Source organism: Falco naumanni, chromosome 12 (assembly GCF_017639655.2).
Source record: "Falco naumanni isolate bFalNau1 chromosome 12, bFalNau1.pat, whole genome shotgun sequence".
NCBI lineage: Eukaryota > Metazoa > Chordata > Aves > Falconiformes > Falconidae > Falco > Falco naumanni.
Window position 1 is genome coordinate 1,806,401 of NC_054065.1, and position 21,530 is coordinate 1,827,930.

At 39.4% G+C, this 21,530-nt stretch overlaps 1 protein-coding gene across 1 annotated transcript in view; it reads right to left on the reverse strand.

Annotated features, from left to right (window-relative positions):
* PSME4 (proteasome activator subunit 4) overlaps positions 1-19,099 on the reverse strand; it is a 69,042-nt gene extending 49,943 nt beyond the window's left edge. The window contains exons 1-6 of the mRNA XM_040612228.1: positions 18,849-19,099; positions 11,330-11,470; positions 10,650-10,766; positions 5,729-5,773; positions 4,183-4,332; positions 2,937-3,000 (exon numbers count right to left, since the gene is read on the reverse strand). Coding sequence (XP_040468162.1) covers positions 2,937-3,000; positions 4,183-4,332; positions 5,729-5,773; positions 10,650-10,766; positions 11,330-11,470; positions 18,849-19,024 — 693 coding nt within the window. The 5' untranslated portion in view covers positions 19,025-19,099. The remainder of the gene's footprint in view (positions 1-2,936; positions 3,001-4,182; positions 4,333-5,728; positions 5,774-10,649; positions 10,767-11,329; positions 11,471-18,848) is intronic.
* Positions 19,100-21,530: the final 2,431 nt, after the last annotated feature.

Below are 21,530 nucleotides of genomic sequence, written 5' to 3' on the forward strand. Positions count from 1 at the left end.
CCCCATGCTCTATTAATTAACATTAAAGGCAGAATGCATTCACTGCCATTTTAATTCTCAACCATTTATTGTTAGAACAACTCTGAAGAACAGTAGATGAACAACAGACAAACTTATACCTGAGCTGTATGTTGTCAAAGACCAGCTTGTGCTAAGAAATATCTTTTCTTCTTTTGAGCAGCTTGGAGTTTTTTCCCCTTTTTGAACAGCTTCCAGAGACCAGAAGACTCCTGGTAGTAGCTTACAGAAAGACACCTGTACTAAGCTTCAGAGTCCTTCAAACACTACCACTATTTTATCAACTGGGTGTAACAGACTATCTCTGCAGTGAGGGTTTGGCACAAACTCCAGGTGACAGTCAGAAGAGAGATTTCCCAGAAGACCCATAGCACAGCTTAAATAGAGTGAAAAACTCAGAACAGGCTCTAGCTTGGTGATTTCATTGACTTCTCTAACAGAAACCTGCTACCTACTTTTGCAGCCTTTGCATAGAGGACTATTGGGATTGGTTCCTGGAAAACGCCCCAAGGAGTATTCTGAAGAACGTGAGCCTACCAACACACACATAAAGAACCCTCTTACATGCAAGAATAAGAGAGAGGCTCTGTAGAAGATTAGGAGGTTTGGGAAGAGGATAAACAGGCATCCAAATACAATCCACTTTCTGGCAAGGAAAAGGGCCCAAAGTGCGCTATCCACTTCGGCTGCCAATGCATCATCCTGGTTCTCAATAACTTTGATCATAAGAAATGGACACACCATGCACACAATTTACAGTAACTCTGAGTTGGAGCAGCTTAGCAAACCCTTAGGATTGTCAATTCACCTTACGGTGCTTCCTCACCAGTAGAGCACTCTCTTGTGAGCTGAACATGGATACCAGCCTAAAATAGCATCTATATATAGACACTGAAGGAAATTCAACCACCACATCTTGAAGGACTATTTAGCTTCTGCAAGATCCATCCCACTTAAAAGTGTATTTGCCGGTGGTGATGGCTGTTGCATTTGTAACTTTGGTTTATATGTTATCTGTGGCTTGTAAAGGTCACAGGCAGTAGCTGTCAGATGGGGTGGCAGTATGTGACTATGAAGAATTAGATACTCCATCGCTAGAAAACAGCCTCATGAGTACAAAAGGGAACTGAAATATGTCCTCAGAAAAGAAGGTTTTCAGAAATAAATAAAAAAGGAGATGAAGTCTCACTCCCATATCCTAACCAGGAGAAAGCACATAATCCACCAACGCTCCTTTTATGAACTTGTCCAAACACAGAAATACCTATCAGGCCTCCAATAACCTTGATGCTTCTGTCAGTATCGTGAAGCTACAGTGAAGCTAAAAGTGTGAACCTTAAATAATCCTGCCTAATTCAGAGACAGGTCTTCACCAAGAGTTCCCTTCTCAGTCTGAAAACATGATAGCTTTGGAAAACCTATGAATTCAATTCAGGACAGTCAAATCTGACACAGCCTGAAGACAAGCGTTACATTTTCTTAAATGATCTACCTTTTTCATTTGATACTAGGAAGTGCCCACTGAAAAAAACCCTTATCATGCACAAAGGCAATTGATTCCATAGGTTCCCTTCAAACAGCAAGTCTTAACTCCTGCCAAAGCAAGCTAAGAAAAAGCTTGCAGCATACAGAGGCTTAAATTGGCTTGCATAGTCAGAACCCATATGTCTAATTATCTGCATCCAAGCTTGATGAAATGAACAAGCCTGCCCTTAAGAAGTGGACAAGACAGAGGAGGAAACAAGTAGTGAAAACTGTCAGAATACACTGGGAGAGGGAAAAAATATCAGAGATCACTTATGAAAGATTGTTTATGGTTATTTGTTAGTCTGTTTGACAGAAACAAACCAAATCACGATATTAAAGTGTAGGCTGTCATCCTTCTGTCAGAAAGAGTAGACAGAACTATGATTTTTTGGATAGCCATCAGAAAGATGCAAAAGTGTCTACAGACAACCTCAACTAAAACTTTGGCAATCACTCCTGTTCAAATCTGGACAATTGTCAACTGTTGGAACAAAGACTGCCTGCCTTCATTTGTGAGGAAACTAACTCAAACCAGAAAGACCTACACACAAGCCTTTTCACAAAGAAATTGCCACAAACAGAAAGTGCTACAAAGGTAGCATTCAACAGTGTTTTGGAAATCAACTTTCTCCAAAGACTCAGAGAATTCGTCCTTGTGAATATAGGCAGGAGATTAGCAAGAGGAGCCAGATGGTCAATAAGCTTATGTTCATACTGAGTATGGAAAAAATCTGGTAATATGCCAAGTTTCACTGCAGTAAAGCCAAGGCACAGGTCAGCTGACAACAACAGCACCTAAGCTGCTGGTGGTGGTGTCTCAAGCATGAGATTTTATTTTATTTCCCAAGTTTTTATCTAGTTATATGAGACACACAAAAAAGGCAGACAGGTACATGGTAGACTATTTTCCTTGAAAAATATTTTGGCCAAGGGGAGTACAGATTCTTTACTGTATCTAAAATAAGGATGACAACAACTCATTGCAGTCAAAGCAAAGCATTAATATTCAAAATCAGGGATCAGGAAAGATGTGTTTAGATATAAAAGATGGGATTTTACAAAATTATAATTTACAGAAATCACAATAGCACTTTGCATCATTGTAAGCATTAGCAGGCAGTCTGGAAAATGCCAGCATTCCCAATGCTGGAAAGAAAAGCTGGCTGAGCTAGCCATTAAACAGTGTTCACCAAGCACAAGCGCAGTCTCATTTATTCAATCAGTAATTGCTTGCTAACAATCATGAAATTATTGTCTCTGTTTTCTTGTACTAGTTAAAGCAGAAGGAAAAACAATCCATTATATGATTGTTTGACATCAATGCCTTGCAAGCACATTGTAGGAATATTTAAATGGATTTCTTCTAGTGTAGGTGAAGAGTAAATACTTACCCCTTCCCATTGGGGAAGATTTTGAACTGACACCCAAAGGCCTATAAATTCATCAAACCAAAGCCTGCAAGAGAACAGAATCAAAATAATTTTCATGTTGTAAAAGCAGCTCCCTCACTGGATATTTATCCCTCACTCTACCAGGTGGTCACACAAACTCACCTGCCCCTCAATTCATTCAACAAGAACAGGGATCAACATGGACAGACTAGTATCACTTCGCCTCGCAGGGTATTCCCCCCTACCCTCGCTCTGATCCTGAGTCTCAGTCCTTGCTTCTTTTACTTCTCCTCCTCTTATCCTTTTCTGACCCACCCCACCTTTCACACACATGGTTCACCAGGAGTTTCCTCACCTACTTCAGCTTCACCATTTCATTACATATTGCCATCCCAACACAGGTAAACCAAATGAAAACAAATCACACTTCATTTCCCTTGACCTTAAAACCTAAAATGTGTCCCAACTGACCAATAGTTACAAGTGTCATTAGCTTCTATACTGAATTCACCTGAAGCCAAGGATGTAAACCCTCTATACCAGTCCCTTGCTTAAATTCACCTTTATAAACTAAATTCACTTCCTTCCTTGAAGCTTTCACTAGCCCTGTAGCACAAACGTACTTTTAACCTAATCAGCCTAAATAATCACTACATGCACTAAACGTCACTGGTTTACGTTTCTAAGTTCAATAGTTCTACCTTAAAGATGATCCAGATACTGTCCCGTCCTGCAAATGCTTCTCCTTTAATTCTCAAACTCACTTCCTATAGTGGTCTGCTGACCATCTCACATTGCCATACCTTGACAGTGAATCAAAGACTTCTGCTTCACAATCCCTTATTTTTAGTTACAGCTGTACTTTAACCTACATGAAGGACTCATCAGAAGCTACCCCAAATTTAATAGAAAGCAGGACTTAAAAGCTGTGCTATGGTTAATGATTTTTACTTGTGAGAGTATTCCTTCAGAATGAAAAGCGCACTTAACTCAATTTAGTTTGCTTTGTTAGTATACTGTGCACTTTCCTCTACAAAAGGGAGAACTTATTAGAGAATAGGTACTAAGATTCTCTCAGGTTACTTTTACAAAAGAACGGCTGAGAGAATTTCTGTCTTGAACTCCTTCCAAAAACGCTGTTGAAAGCTGCCATTCATTTTGTTGTTGACTTCAAGTCATCTTGTAAAAGATAACGGCTTGCATTTGCAACAGAATACTGTATCAACAGATATTGAATTACACTTACCTGAAACCTTTCTGGTGAAGTTCAGGGGGAAGGGTAGTAGGTAGAAATAGTTCAAAGTAGGTAATAGCCTTTTGCATGGTAACATCAAATGGACACATTAAAGGCCTCCATTCATCTAGCATCTCTGCAGTGGCATCTTCAGGAAAATATCTGAAAACAAAGAAACCATTAAATATACGCAGACTTAGCTTTAAAGCTTGGGTCTTTTAAAAATGTTCTTATATTAATATATACAAGAATAACATATATGTTAATATTATATATTAACATATATAGATGTTATATAAAAATATATTTTAAACTATCTATGCATTTGTCATAAATTTTAGTTTTACAGTAAGACTGCATACCCAGGGGCAACAGACAGGCAGTCCTCAACTCCACTTAACCCTAACTGTGTTTCAGGGAGATAAAGAACATTACGATGCATCATTTTAAGACCACAGATGTGAGATGATTCTTATCTGGTTGAACCAGAAAAGATTATGTATGATGCAAAACCATTTCAGTGTGAAGGCTGGTCAAAATCAAACAACTACTATCCACATGTGAGGCAACATAAAAAAAGATTACTTAAGGCACAAGGACATCTACCAAAACATTAGAAGAATGCTAGTTATTTAATTTATTTTAAAATAAACTAAATATTCATGCAATGCAGTATTTAAAATGCGTACCAGACACAACTGTTTACACAACATAATTATTGCAGTTGATACGGGGCCAACTGAAAGCAGTATTATCAGTGTCCCAACCTTAAATCAGAATTTTCAGGGGGCAATTACAACTTTTTCATTTTAAAAACAATCTGTTTCAGTGACTTACATATTTATTACAGATACAGAAAAATCAACACTGAAAACTAAGGGGTTTTATTTAGCTACAAACCCCTATTTATATGGGAGAAGTATAAGGTGGTTTTATTCTTATGTTCCTCATACTAACACTATGTGTTTAGAACAGCATCTCCTACAGGAATGCTCAATGGAGTAACATCAGTATCTGAAACACCTGCTTCCATGAAAGCAGATGCTAATGACAAACAGCCATATGAGTGGTAAACAAAAGAGAACAAATCCCTTCTCTGCATCTTTGCAGTATCTTAAGCTGGTAAAAAAGTCATTTGGTGCAGGGAGCAAGTCTGGTTCGGGCACACACATTCCCAGTGAACAGCCCAAAAGAGCAAAAGCAACAGTGGCCTTATCTAGCAATATCCTGGCTTAACTTTTAACAGATTTTCAACCAAGACTGTCAAAAAAGATGCAAACAACCTTACGCTTTGTTTAAATATTATAACATGGAGCCTACTTGTGATTATGTTTTCATTTTAAGCAACCTATGAACCCGAGGTATTGATCATTCATAATGCAGTAAAACAGAAAAGTCTCTACACTCCACCCCAAACTTACTGAGTTGGGACAACATCAGCTAAAGAATGACTAGTAGGGTGGGGTTTTTTTGGTTTTTTTAACACTTTTCATCCCCCTCAAGATACAGGCTTAAAAAGAAAAACAAAAACCACCAAAAACACCCCACAAACACTTACGGTCTGCAGCTCTTCACAAGTGTTTTCAGAACACTTTCTACAGAACTGAAACAAGAAAGGAAACATTAGGGACAGCGCATTACCAAATTTCAGTGACAACATAAAATAAATATTTGCTGATTTTTCCCTCAAGAACTTAAGCTAATGTTGATGCAATTAGATGTCTTCTGTGAACATGCAGTAGCTAATTGGCTTCTACACAGACCTGGTCATAACAATTAAAATTGCTCTGCTAAACTCCCAGTTCTACTTTTCACATACTACTCTTGTATCTATTGCATTTAAGTGAAAAGAATTATTATCACTTCTTGTAAGTAATATCCTGCATTTTATCCATGAACAACCACACAGCAAGGTAGCTTCTTGGGGAAGTTGAAAACACAAACAGAAAAAATGTGTTTATGGACTTCTTAAATATTTGTAAGATAAATAAAGGCAACAGACTTCAGACAGTTGTTATTGTTAGACTCCAAACACCACATCTGTCCTTTTCAATCTGTTTTTGGGTTTTGTCCCATGTTTTTAAGAAAGAGAAGTGAACTATCTGCAAATAAATGGATATTTCATTAGCTTCCTTCACAATTCACAGCTGATTTTAAGAGTGTTTTCATACATAGCAAAAACTTACTTGAGAAATCATGTTCACATGACTTGCTACAGGATGCCATCAAACTATCTAAAAAAGACTAAACCTCAGAATAAACTCAAAGACTAGAAGGGAAGGGGAGAAGAGAGAGAGAGAGATATCAATTGAACCATAAAGGTAGTAAATTGTCATGTTCTTCAAACCTCCTGTTTATTACAAGACAAGCTCAAGACTAAATTGCATTTTTACGAAAAAAACATTCCCTGAATGAAAAAAGAGTGTTCTGGCAGAAGAACTTCCTACATCTCCTGTAGACTTAATAGAAAAAATGCATCCTTCAGTCCACCATTAAAAAACAACATACAGAAATGCTATTTTGATCAGAAAAGATGATGCAAACGTATCATCTTTATAGAGTTTTACCAAAGATCAGCTTAGGTCAATTAATTTTGAGAGACACAAATAATGAGCATGCACACACCCTCTCTCTAGTCCTCCACAAAATAAACTGATCCCACGCAAGCCAGGAGAAATACTAAATGGATAACCCACTATTTCCCTTCAACACCTCAACATTCAATGGAGCCAACAAAAGCCCACCCAGCCCTCATAACATTATTTCAGTTCAAGTAGCACTCTAGAAGATGCAAAATTTATACATTTCATACAACACTGACAAAGTAAATTCATGACCTCTCCCAGAATGGTAATTATGAGCTGGCTGATAGCTTCTAAAATTTGAAGAGGAATGCATAACAATTCATTAAACAAAAACAAGATTAAACCCTGCAAGAAGCTCATAAAGATCCTGGGCTAAAGTGAACACCGTTCTTGAAAGAGTTAGGAAATAGATAACAGTTGTTCCAAGTGTTGATAAATAAAGCATGAACCAGTAACATTCCTTAATAGCATTAAAGATTAACATGAAAAATGTTAATGTAACAAACAAAAAAGCTATCCCCATACTACTGCACTCCACTGAAGTAAACTATTACTAAGAACTTGAAAGAAAGAGGAATTTTAAGAAACACTGATGCCAGAGATCATCTTTCAAATTCACAAGTTTCTGGTCAGATCTCAGCATTTGTTAGTGTAAGAGAACAAAGAAGGACTGGAAGGGATGTCCCCTCCTGTCTTCTGATGACAAATTTACAGTGGAAGCTAGAAAGAAAAAAACAACAGCAGACAACTGTACATAAAGAAAGTTCCATCTAAGACACAGTTCAACTGCAGACCGACTACAGAACACATCTTGTCAGATTCCTGTTTGATGACAACTTAGAAAAGGACAGCACAACACAGCCAAGGAGAACAAGAGACTGCTGGTTACTGCTTTTGTTACCACTTTGAACCAACTCTCAAACTCTTTCACAGTGGCTTCTGTTCCACTTTTGGCTAGGCTTTTTGCATAACTATTACTGCAGAACTAATTGCTCATCTAGTTATCGCACTCGTGTATTTCTGTACAGTACTCCACCACTGAACCTATCCATGGATTAACAGAGCACAACAGCAAACAACTATATACATAAACCACACTGGACTGATCAGCCCACTGTAGTTTGTACTCCTTGCTCAGTATTTAATGTTGACCACTTGGATAAGGTATTAAAACCTTTGAAATCAAGAGATAATGAAGCTACTTACACTGGAAGGTATCTCCTATTAATTACTGAAACAGCAGCATATTTAATGAGATAAATAAAAATTTCTCATCCCATTCAGTTTCCTTTTCTTTTAGTTCCTCCTTACTACCTGAAGTATTATTAGCTCACCATTATATTATTATTATTGTCTTGCTGCATGGGTATATTAAAAGACACCCAACAATACTATTAACCCCTATCATTAGTCCTCATTTTGGAACTACACTATTATTTTCTTCTTTTGGGAAGAACAGGACCATATATTTGTAAATCTGGGAGTTTTCCCCCCTGCATTTTCAAAGAAAAATGTGTTTTGTTAAAACAATTAATATATAAACTTACATTGTTAACTCTTTATCAAAAGATAACTGTTGACTTATTGTCAAAAAGCAGTAAAAGCACATTTTTAAGTTTTTCAGGACAGATTTAGGCCTCAAGTGACTTCTCACCCTGCAGCAGGCACTCCATTACAAGAGTTTAAATTCAGACAATGAAGAGCAGCGAGCTATAGTTTCACAAATTATTTTACTGGATTTCAAACTACAGTGAGCCAAATATCAATATCTCACTGGATTAGTACAAATAAAAATCTCTTCCTAAAAAAAAACAAACAAAGCAAAAAATACTGCAATTCCACTGCACTTGTACCAGTTTTCTGAAATTATAGATATATACACACCAAAACTCCTGGTATGGTTTTCACTGCAAAAATTCACAGTAAACTCTTCTTTGAGAGACAAAGTAAGTTTTGTTTCACACTTCACAGCTACAAGGTTGTTGCTGGATGTATTTTCCAAAACCTATGACCTCACTGCTAAAGCACTTTCCATGATTTCATAGTTTTTAATAGTAAGGTACACTTATCCTGTGTAACATGCACTCCTACACCAACACTGATTTTGTCCACATTCAGACACAGCAATTATTCAACTGTAAAATTTATCTTTCATTTGACCCTTGAAATATATATATGCTGGTTAAATTAGTTAGCATAGAGCCACTTTATCAGCCACTTCACACACGCTATCTTGTTCCCCAATTAGAAAGGTTCACATACAGTGCGACATTCTCATAAACAGTGGTGTAATGTTAACATTGGTTTTCCAATACAATTATTTATGCAGAAAATTACACCTGTGTGACAAGTGTTACAATCTAACAGAACATGCAGAAGATTACACATCGGCCAGAGCTGAACAAAACGAAAAGTCATTCTTACCACCTATGTAATACATTAAGCACAAATGTTTTAGGTGAAGACAAGCCTGGTCGATATGAACTGAATGTAGAAAAAGAATAAAATTAAAACAGTAGTTAAATTAACAGCTATAAATTAAATCAAAGTATCTCTTGACTTTCACCAAAAAGATACCCCTGAAAATTGACGTTAAAAAAAGAATGAACACCGTATGAGAACAAATCGCACTGCATAGTAAGATGGAGTGTCTGATATCTAATACAGTTAATAAAAGCAAACCATTTCAGACAGACCATCACAACTGATGCCTTCCTCCCAGCTTAACCTCCTCGCCTCTCTTGGAAAAGTCCCACCTCACTACACAAGTTTCTCAGGCAGTAAATGAGAAGCGACTAGACAACATCCCCACAGAGCAAAGTATGCAGTTTCAGTAGGTGCTGGCATATGCGTACAAAACCAAACTAAAATAGGCTCTGCTCTTTCGGATTTTCACTTACAAGTACTATCTGCAGTTAGCAAAATAATGCAGTTTAGCAGAATTATTTTTCCAGCTATGTAGGCATGAGAGAAATTCAGCATGAAATGCTCTGTAACAAGCTACAAGGCTACATATACTTTCTGTTTGTGTTATTTATCAGCAATAGAATCTTCCACTCAGTAAAAGGAATCAGTGGTAGTACTTCAATATCCCCGGGCAAAACAAATTCTTTTTAAAGCTAATTAAGTATTTTCACCTGCATTTCTTTATCTGAAGTTTCAATTCAAACAAACATAATGAGTTAACCATGCAATAACTTTTATAATCTGTAATTATTTATAGAGCAGGACTTTCTCTAATTGGAATTATGAGGAAAACTGTCAGACAGGGAAGGACTGGCAGCATAAGAAAAGCAAAGAAAACAACCAGTAGAACATTTTTAAAATTAACTGGAAAAAAATTGATTTGTCCAGATCATATCATCACTTTGATGATAGAGATAGATGTATTTTCTATAGAAGGCACTTCGTTTTTCTTTGTGTACATACTGATTTACACCTAGATTAGATACTGGGAACAATTACAGTATTTTTTTTTTATTTTATTTTATTTATTTATTTAAGAACAGTACCGTTTCTGTTTTTTCCCCCAAATCCTTATTGTGTTATAAAACAGAACAGTAGACACTTAACGTGAATATTGTTAAAAATTTAACATAAAATCTGTTAAACCATGGGTTATCTTCCTAAGTAAGTTGAAGACCTGTGTTCCAGCATATTTAGACGTTAACTCAATCACATTTATGAAGAAACATCACAACAAGCAATTCATTGGCATAAGGATATAGATTATTTAGTACAGTCTTGCATGCAATTATTTGAAATATACTTCACAAAAATACAAGCAAAATATTTACCATATCTCAAATTCCAGATATTAAAAGCAAATTACAAAGTACTTTCGAGCATTACACGTACTTATAGTCTATCAAATGTTTTAGAAAGCAAACTTACTTGGGAAACCAGTTTAATCCAAGATGTTCTGTTTTGGAGTATAATATCCTCTCCAACATTTCATAAAGTGGTCTCCATGGTAACTCTAAATCATCCCTGGAAAGCAGTTCTTTTTTCCTAATAGGAAAAAAAAAAAAAAAAAAAAAAAAAAGAGCACTTTAGGATTAAATATTTACATTGACACAGTGCACACCAGAATACCCCAGCTCACTGCTCTGAATTAAGCTTATCTTCAGCATTTGGCACAAACTGCAGGAAGGTCAGGCAAGAAAAAAGCTAGCCACTTGCAGCATTTCTGCACGAACAGAAGCTGTCAAGATTTTCAGGAAAAGTCTGACTAAGTGAAATAAACATTATCAAGTTGCGAGAGACAGTTTTCATCTTCTCCCTGTTTGAGATTCAACCTTAACACCTGGCTCTCCGTGATGTTTCCTTCTCCTAATGGCGGAGCAGGGGTGGGGGAACCTGACATTCTTTCACTTTCAACAACACTCCTAAAGCTTTGAAAGGTCATTGCATAGTGAGAACTCTTCTTAGCCAACATCATCTGTACAGAGGAGCTTAAGTGAAGTAGCCTGTAACAGAACATATTATTACATTACAGTATATAACATTAAGCAAGAGAAGTGAGCAACTATTAAGAGATGGAAGTTTCAGTAGTCAGCAAAACCTGTACTTACTTTAACAGGTTTATCAACAGGCGTGCAAATCCTTGCATCATGCTGATCTCCAGTTTTGGAATTGTTACCAACTCATACAACAATTTGATAAAAAGCACATGATCTTCTCTGCTAAATTTTCTCCCATATAGTCGGATATATCTACAAACAAACAAAAGATGAGTCAGCAATATTTTTAAACATTTCTGTTTTATTTAAGACCTGAGCCAGACTCCATCTGACACTGTTTAACAAAAAACTAAAACCTGGTTCACAAGTCCCACAAGTAAGAATCTGAAGATATATGCCAACGGAAGATTGGCAATGAAAACTTAACTACAGAAAGAAAAAGAATGTCCGAATAAAGTCCGCAGTCTTCTAAGATTCTACAAATAGCATTAACTTCATGCTCACACCAGATGCCACAAAACCAAGGATTATACTCTTTCACCTCAGCTCAAAACATTTCTCATTTAAAAAAAACCCACCAAACCACAAACAAAACAACCCAACAACTGTCACAACTAGCCGTATTATACTCTACCCTTTTCAGCCAGGGCACTTTAAGAAGGAGACAAGACACAATCCAGAAGATAATTAAAAAAAAATATAATTAAGTCAAGTCCAAATCTGATAGCTTCCAGCGAGGCTGAACAATTGATTTAGACACCGAGCTTTGCTGGTGGGGTGTCCCAACTGCTATCCCTTACATTTACTATTTTAAGAAAGTATAGAACCATTAGGACTAAGTCTGGAAGAAGTGCTTGCTATTTTCAAGTTGAGATTGAAAAAAAAAAAAACACTCCATGTTCAAAGTCTTAAAAAATATTCCGTACCAGCAGAACCACAGCATTTTACACCTCACACAGCTGTAAAGTACTGCTTGCCTGGGAAGCACACTTTCCTTTTTACTACTGCTCCAACTGTTCTAAAGATTCATAAGAAACCTCACTAATATACTATCCGCCAAGCAGCAGTTAGACAAAGCATAAAACATATGAACCTATATAAAACAATTTTTTGAGAAGCCTATTCATTGATTTTGTTTAAGATTTAGAAGAGAGTGGACTGATTTGTTGCCAAACATACACCAACAGAGCATCAAGGCTTGTTCTGGTAATGTGAAGAATGCCAGATCTCACGTGCTTACTTGGTATGCAGGGCAGCACACACTGCAGAACCTTACAGTGGAACCACCACGTGAAAAGATTAGGAAAGAAACATCTTTGAAGTACACCTACTTGGAAGTAGTAGAGGCCAGTTAATTTTAAAGGGGCAAACATTAGCAGTTACTGATCAAACAATAAAAACAAACTGTCTTGATTCCTGAATTTGGTTTCTGAAAATGACTCCTGTAACATTAAGTTTAGTTTAACACTACATCTAGTTTACTTTCAAATGCTTCATGCTCCTCTGTAAACTTTCACTCCTCGCAGCACTGCCAGTGGGAGGACTGACTGCTTGAGAAGTAGAATTCACATCCCCTAATAAAACACGCTGACATGAAGCACACTTCACTCAGTGACACAAGGGCACGTGGGACCTGAACTCAACTGCTTGAGTATTTTTTTCTTACTTCCCCACATCCCCGTTCCTCAATTCAAAACGAAACCATCTCTGAACTTTGAGGATCACCCATAGCTAGTAATCTTACCAAAAGGAGTTAAGTTTCCTTAAATATACATATACCAAGACCCCTGGCTCCTTCCTCACAAGATTTTTTTTTCTCAACCTTCTTCCTCCAGTTTCCTTTGAAGACACTGCAAAACAGCTGCAGGGCTCTGGCAAACCAATAATCACCAGTTTTCAGAAAAACAAAGAAAAAAACCAACCCACTCTACAGCACAATTTTCCACTTCCCTTTCCCCATTGACTTCAAGGGCAGATTTTTACATTTGACGGGCAGTATTTTCACTAATGGTCATTTGAACATGTTTTACTTAATTCAAATACAGAAGGAAACAACAAAATACAGGATAACCCACCCCTCTACCACAGGAACCTAAATTACCTGGATTGGCCAGAAACACTATCTACCTATAGAATTACACCATCAACAGCTGACCACCTACACTTTTCACATGCTTCAGACTACAAGCAAAAAGAATCCTCGGGGGTGGGGGGTGTGACACTTGGTTTTGTGAGGATATAACTTAATCAAACTTATTTTAGTTGTGGTATTTTACCTTCTAGAAGTATATGTTGCTCATATGCTGTATGGGAAGAACCCAATGTGAAAGTCTGGAAGCTTTTTTCAAGATAAATGAGGTAATAATCAGGACAACACAAAAATTTCATAAAAAGACGTAAGAGCTATTCCCAGACTTTCAAAGGAACAGCACATACCTGGAAAAGTCTTCTAAACTGATCAGGCAAATCACTTCCCATGACCATGAGAGAGATGACAAGCCACACAGTCATTCCCCTTAAGCCTTCACTTACTGTTTAATGAAAGTCAGTCTGATGCAATGACCAAACTTTAAAGTTAGTTTGTAAACAAAAGTGTTTGTACTTTTCATGACAGTACACATCTGGAAAGGAAAACACCAATTACACAGCACCAAGGGCTCATTTTGCTGTGGAAACAGAAGGTTCTGAAACAAGTTTAACCTTTAATAATTTCCATTCCATTATCTTTCAGTCATATGCACTTGCATGTACTTCACTCTCAAATCTAGGTATAAAGTAACAAAGAATACTGGATTCATGTCTTCATGTGTAACAAAAAAAACCCCCAAAACCCCACAAACTTCAGGAGCCTGAAAAGTAAGCCCTAACTACAAACACTACACAAGAGATCCAATTAATCTGTCAGCGTTGCTATATATAACCAAAAATAAAATGTTTGGCTGGTTACCTCTCTTGACATTTGCTAACCGCAACTCTATTATACAAAATGCTGTTTAATTAAGAAACAGAATAAGGAGTAAAGTACACAGAAATGTACTAAACACAAAGATGTCACTATGCCCAAGAAGCAGAACTAGATGCCAAATTGCTCCCCTGTTTACAGCTTCTTTATGTAAGAGGGTAGGCAGATTTTAAAACTGTCAATTATTTGTCTTAATCCAGCTGTGCATTAAGACAATGACAGAAAATAATTACTTCTAGAAAGTGGCTAATCATCTTTTCCTCAAGATCAAATGAGCAAAATCTACAGAAGGGAGCTGCAGTATTTTCAGAATATCCCCTCACAAAGGATGAAACAGCACCATTACTAAATAAAAGAATATAGGCAGAACTTCCAGCATCCTGAAGGATGCCTAGGGGCTGATCACACAGATGCATGATCATCATATAAATGATGGCTCTTCAGGATAAAAAGAAAATGTTAATTGCATTATTAGGGAAAAAAATAATTCTAAAACTAAATTGCTGCAAAACAAAAAATAAGACTTCTTATAAGAAGGCAAGTAATGCCACACTGAGGTAATTCTGGAAATCTTAATTCCACTGCCCTTCTGATTCCTCCTGGAAGAAAACTGTCAAAGGTTTTATGAGCTGTCAACATCTAACAGTCAGTTGCAAAAAGGATAAATAAGTTGTCCTTCATTGTGCTGGTCCATTGGGTTCTGATTTGGAGTTCAACTAAACAGAGGAAAAAAACCACCGAAATCCACCTACCCTAAAAAACCAACCAACCAACCAATCATGGTTAGGAAGTGAAAATTCTGTTTGGAGCTCCATCCTTTCCATACAGAGTACAGGATCTCTGGAGATTATGCAGGGGGAAAAAACCCAACAGAACTGGAAAACCAGTTCCCTGTTCTAAAAGTATTAGGTATCCAATCTCTCGCTCCGCCTTTACAATAGATCTATTTTTAGGAAATGTACTATCATATCAAGTGGACATCCTAAAATGCCCTAGAAAGTTGGCCGCTTTGCCACAGTTCAAAATTGCCTTCACTTACAAAGCCAAATAGATCACTCTCCTACATTCCTAGCTATCTGTTTTCACAGGACAGGATTATGATTGGTCTAAACCTCAGTTTTTGACAAATGATATGAAAATCAATGAATCATGCTCAACAGGACTACTTAAATCACATGTACACATATATAGTATACACACAGACCCCTTATACATCCAAAAGGAAACCCTGTATTTTTCTGATAAAGAGAGAGAAATAGATGTAAAACAGTATTTATATGCAATAGTGAATAAAATATTTCAGCAAAGTCCCACTAAGATGTTTTTATCCTCACTGTAACTTTGCATCCTGTCATTCTAATTAAAAACTGTCGAGCTGCATTTTTTCCACACCTTACAGCAAGGCACTTAAATGTCATTTCGTAACAGGCCTATACCCGACAATCGCATAAAATAACATTGTCAGGAACAGAAACTGTGTCCCTCAGCTCTAAAAGCTCTAGCCTTGCCTACTGAAGTAGAAAGCACAGAAAGAGATCTGTGTGTTTTCCAGGCTGCAGAGGCAACTACTTGTACAGCAACTATTACATGTTCATATTATACTATTATGCTCATTTACAGGCTATGTTCTATGAAAAAAAATTAATAAAAATCTATACACAAAGTTTCTATGTAAAACGTGAAAGAGGGAAAAATTGAAACAGCAGCCTAGTTTTGACCTAGAGACCATAAAAGAGTATGACGCAAGTCCATTTAAGCAAATTATTTTGATGCAACCTGCTTTTGCCACACACACACTGCAGCAAGTTATACAACTGAGGTTCAGTCTTCTGCTTTCACAATCGGATTAGTGTTTTATAAGATACAGATTTTACTAGCCAAAGTTGGAGGAATCTTGGGGTGATGATTACAGATTTAAATGCAACCTCTGAGACAAGCAGTTTTACTTGCCTAAGAAGTCCCACTAAGTCATGAGTTAACTAACCCCACTATTCCTGTCTTCATGGGAAAGTTCTCTCACCGTACTCCACACAACCATCCCAACCACAGAACCAGTTTACATCACTGAAAATTATGTGTATGAAAATTATGCAAATCAGCTTACAAACACTATAGCTGATAAACTCCAATTCTGCTTTTTTCCACCCCCTATTCAGCTCGTGACATCAGACAGCTGAAACAGCTGCCCCTAAGATAACTATGTGCAAGTCATGTTTTCAGCTGTTGGGAGTATAAGAAATAAAAGATTTTGGGTTCAGCTGTCATCAGGAAATAGTAGCTGATACTAGATTTTTTAACTAAAAAAAATAATTTGGAGTTTCACTTTCATTCTTCAAACTACGGAGTTTAATGCAGGTTGTATAAAGCTGCGAGTACCTGAAAAGGTGTAACTAAGCAAGTATATCATCTGCATGCAATTTTTTTCCTTTACTTATTGATAGGTACGTACATATTACAATTTTGTATTAACAATTATACCTGTGCAAGAAATAAATTAAAAGATACATCACCCACAGTTCTGAACTACAAATTATTTCACAGAACACTGCAAGAACAACTGGCTCTTCTAATTCAGACATCTGCAACAAAGTAGCAATCATACCATTATGAAGATTCTGGGCTTCTTCTTTTTTGGCTTTTTTTTTTTTTTTATCAAACAGATGTGCTATTTATTATAGCTGGCCAGCAAGGAAAAAGATATTAACTTGATTTGGAGATTAATCACCTGCTATCAACAGACAGCAAAACTTTGATTTTATTATCATTATCCTATAATTAGACTTAGGTATGATATCAGAACACCATATGGTTGGAAGTGTTTCATCTAGGCCTAAACTTTTATTAATGTATTTCATCCTGCAGAAGTACCTTGTCAAGTTAAACTAAGTAGTAAAACATCTCTCATGTAAACTACACCAGCTTATTTTTAAACCAATCCCACTGTTTCCTTCCCTGCTACATCCCAGCATATTCAGTCTTGGTGCATGTAACATGCCACGAAGAAATCTTGGGACTAACAGGCATCAGACAAGTTGCAAACGTAGGCAATAAATTCAAACTTCAAAGAGTAGGTGGAAAACCACAAATTAGAGCCTCCTGACCTTTCTGTGATTCATAAAGTAGCATAACTGCGGTTCTCAATAGGCTAAATTCACTGCCCTGAAGCCTAAACTGGTCGCAGTAATTGCAGTTTACAGAGTAACAGGGTGATTCTAACACACCCCTGCATATTTTCAAAGGACTCAAGTACCACATTTAGCCTATTCAGCTACTGGTAGGAAGAACTGCTACAGTTTATTTCAACTTGATTACTATATGAAGTTCTACCACGGGTACAAAGCCAACAGTTACCACTGAAACCAGTATGAGCTAGCAGATAGCTGAGGGGAGGGGGGGGCAGGAAGGGAAAGAGCATTGAACTCATTCCAAGCAGGTTCAAACTGTCACATAACGCAAACATGTGAGTCATTTTGCAACCACCAATGTAATTCTATCTAAGAATGCCTCTTGGCAAATATAAAGACACTTACATTTCAATACATATGTATCAAACAGATTTGACTGCCAAATATGTACTAAATTCCTAATTAATATTAAAAAAATTACTCATGTGAGGAGGAAAATTGTAAGTGAAGATCTCAAAATTGTACAAAACACACATATTTAATCATTTCTAGCACACAGGAAACACCATTTATGAAGGCACATTGAGCATTCAGGAAAAAAAAACAAACTACCCCACGGTAAGCATCCACAGAAACAGGATCTACTGATTGAAGCTACAGGAGTCATTGTCACATGATGCCACTTCAGTGCCAGAGTGCCCAAGACAACGAAGTATGCTTTGTAAAATTCACTCAGAGAAACCTGTGTTCTACTCGGTGCTGTGAAATCACCATGGGTTTATCTGTATTAAAACCACCTTGCCAGCACACGCAGCAAAGCCAACATCAACACGAGCTACACCGTGCTACAGTACAGGCAAGATATCAAGGGCACCAACAGTGTTTACACAGCATAAAGCCAGAATTTAAGCCTGCCGGCACTGAACTATCAGCCTGCCTTGAGCAAGGATTCATGTTCCTGCAGCAGAAGTTACGCAGAGACGGCACCTCGTACAACTCGCTCAAAAAGGCAAGAGGTGAAACAGGTGGCCAAGCAGGCATGAAGGAAACAACAAGTCAACAAACCGGCCCACCAGAGCTCGATTCGTACAAATCAGCAAGTTTAAGCGGCGACGGGCGAGCTCTGGAAAACGAAGCCACCTTTGCCCCCATTTCCTATACCGAAGCACTCGCGGCCCTTGCGTAAGCCCGGGGATGGCGCCGAGCTACCGGCAGGGAGGCGCGGGCGGCCAGCGCTGCCCCGCGGAGCCGGGGGGCGGGGGGGGCCCGCGGTCCGGCCCCAGCAGAGCCGCCCGAGCCCGGCCCGGGGCGGCCGGCACCCGCTCGGCTCTGACTAAGCGGTGCAGGGAGGAACCGTTATGGAGCCGGCCCGCCTCCCGCCGCGCTCCCCGGCCGCCCCACCGGCCCCGCGGGGAAGGGACGAGCCCGGGGGCCCGGTTTCGTCTCCTCCTCCGCCCGCAGGGCCCCGCTGCGAGGCGCCCTAGCCCGGGGCGTGGCCCGGCCGCGGCTCCGGGGGAAGGGGAAGGCCGCCCCGGGCACTCACGTCGAGAGCTTCCTGGTCCAGAAGAGCCCGCCGGGCCAGAGCTCCTGCAGCTGCACGGCCCGGGCCAGGTTCTCTTTGATCTGCGCGAGGAAGCGGGCGGCCTCGGCCTCCAAGCGCTCCCCGTAGGGCAGCAGCTTGTTGTAGACGATCTCCTTCTGCGGCGGCGGCGGCTCCATGGCCGGCGCTGCGCTGCTCCGCGTCCCGCCGCCGCCCCAGCTGCGCGCCCAGCGGCGCGCCGTGACGCCAGCGCGGGGAACGGCCGGCGAGGGACGGGCCGAGCGGCCGCCCCGCCGCACCCCGTTCACTTCCGGCGCGGCGGCGGAAGGCGGGGGTGAGGCCGCGCGCGGCTCCGCACCCTTCCCGCTCCCTGCGGCCGCGGCGGCGGGACTGGCCCCGCTGCTCCCGGGCCGGCTGGCAGAGCCGGGGAGCTGCGGGGGAAGGATCGGCGCCGCCCGCCCGTGCTGCACCGACGTGAGGCAGGCGGTGTGGCGGAAGGCTGTAGCCCCCGCTCGCATTCTGAGCCCCCCGTCCGTAGCCTCGCGGTTCTGGAGCGAGCCCTTGCCGTGCAGCTGCCACTAGCCCAGCACCGAGCCGGGAACGAAAACATCCACCTGCCAGCTGTTCCCCGGGAGCGCCCCGAGGGCCGGCCCGCGGCCCAGCGCTTCGCGGCCGGCCGGCGATTAGCCGGGGGGCTGCCAGCAGGCTAAGAGGCTTATTGGAAATAATATCGCTAGTCAGGCCGGCGGGCTCGCGCCTGCGGGCTGTGGGCGTAAAGCTCGTCATGAATAGTGGGGAAAGCCCTGGCAGCGCTGGTGGCTGCTCTCTCCAGCTGTCCTAAATGTAATTGTTAATTGAATTTCCCCTGAAGAATTACATCGTGACTGTACAACAGCTGCAAACTGATTAGATTTAAAGCTACTGACAAGGGAAAATCCTGTTTTCTGATCTTTATGCTCAAACTAGCTCCGCTTAAAATTAAAAAAAAAAATAATAAGCTAACTAAATGCTGAAACGCATTACGCAGAGGAGAAGTGCCACAGAAAACCCAGTACTATAACCTAAGACCATAATGCTCAGATATTGTCATGGCATTTTCCTCAAGAGTGCATTTATGCCATCTTGTTAGATGCCTTTTATATTAGGTATTATTTTTATTTCCAGCCCACCACAACAGGAAATGGTCCTGTGAGTTAACGTTCACGTACACCTGTATGAGCAGAGACCCACTGCTTTGGCTTAAGAGTCACTGGTAAAATAATCAGTGCAAGCACTGTGGGCTTCTTCTGACAAAACGTACTAATAAATTAGCATCATGTAAATGAGGTTTTTGCAGGTGCCCAGAGGCGGCCTAATGCTACTTCACTGCTCTCCCATCAAGTATTTTTCTTGTAATATCTTGGGAAAGTTAAAGTGTATAATCACTGTAATTGCACCAACTACCTCCTTTTCCTAAAGCTCCAGTGACTAACCATTCTGGGTTACGGGATGAGACTAGAATAAAACAGATACTTTGCTAATTTCCCTTGATTGAAGTGTTACAGAGGCCGAGCCTTTTCAAGCAGTATCAAAGAAACAGTTAGTGCTACCTTCTCTCACTTCCCTAGACCTGTACTTTTAATAAAGGAAGCACGACGATTTTGTTTAGCGTTCAATACCTTGGAAATACCCTTCCATTCCTAGAAGATTTTGTATCACATAATCTTGTAGATTATGTATATAAATTTCTGCATTATTAGAAAATGGTTGGATGTCACTCTATTATTGCCATTTAGAGAGTATTTGTTGACATCTTTCACAGTAGCTTTACAATTAAATTCTATTGCCTCATATCTACATTATGCAAAACAATTTATACATTAATTTCTGTCCTTTCCAGCCTAAATTAAAAATGAAACTTGATTATGGTCAAATGTCTAAGGGGAAAAAGTGTTATATTGTTTCAGTGGTTTGTTCATGAAAACGAGCATAAGCAAAAGGTGTGACTAGACACTATGACAGGAATAGTTTCACCTTCCATTCAGACAAGGATAAATTGGATAACTGGCCCCAAAGCTGTAATAAAAAAAATTCCATGTTTCAAGATAAGTGAAAATACATGTGCCTTGAAACGGAACAGCCTAAAACTAGTTTGTCACTTACAGGCAATTCCTTATTCCTACTTAATTGCAATGGCGGTTTGTCCAAACAGCCGTTTCCAACGTGGGAAGGTGTTTATTAAATTGCATGCAGTCTGTTTGGATTTGGAGGAAAAAAAAATAATCAAAATTACAGTCCAATTTTCTGAAATTGAAGTTGGCAGATACATAAGGACCTTCAAAGCTGCATTCTGTTGCTTCATAGCTACGTTATCACAAAAAAATACTCCTGCAGTTTCTGCCCTTTCTAACCTAAGTTAAAACTGAAGCTTGATTCTTCACACATTTCTAAGTATCTTGCGATGTGAATAAGCGCCTCTGACCTCTGGGAGCCTATTTTATCCGAACCAGCAAGCCTCCTCACCTGTGACCATTGTACCTTAGACACACAAGTGCCTTCCACCAGAATTACACACTTCTCTTTTGGGGAAAAACGTGCAAAGTATGCCATCAGCACCTTAGCCAGTCATTGTACTAATCTGACCTCCTTGTTCTCAGAAACTTGATTCCCATTTTCAAAACCTGAAAAAGGAGATTCTGAGTTCAT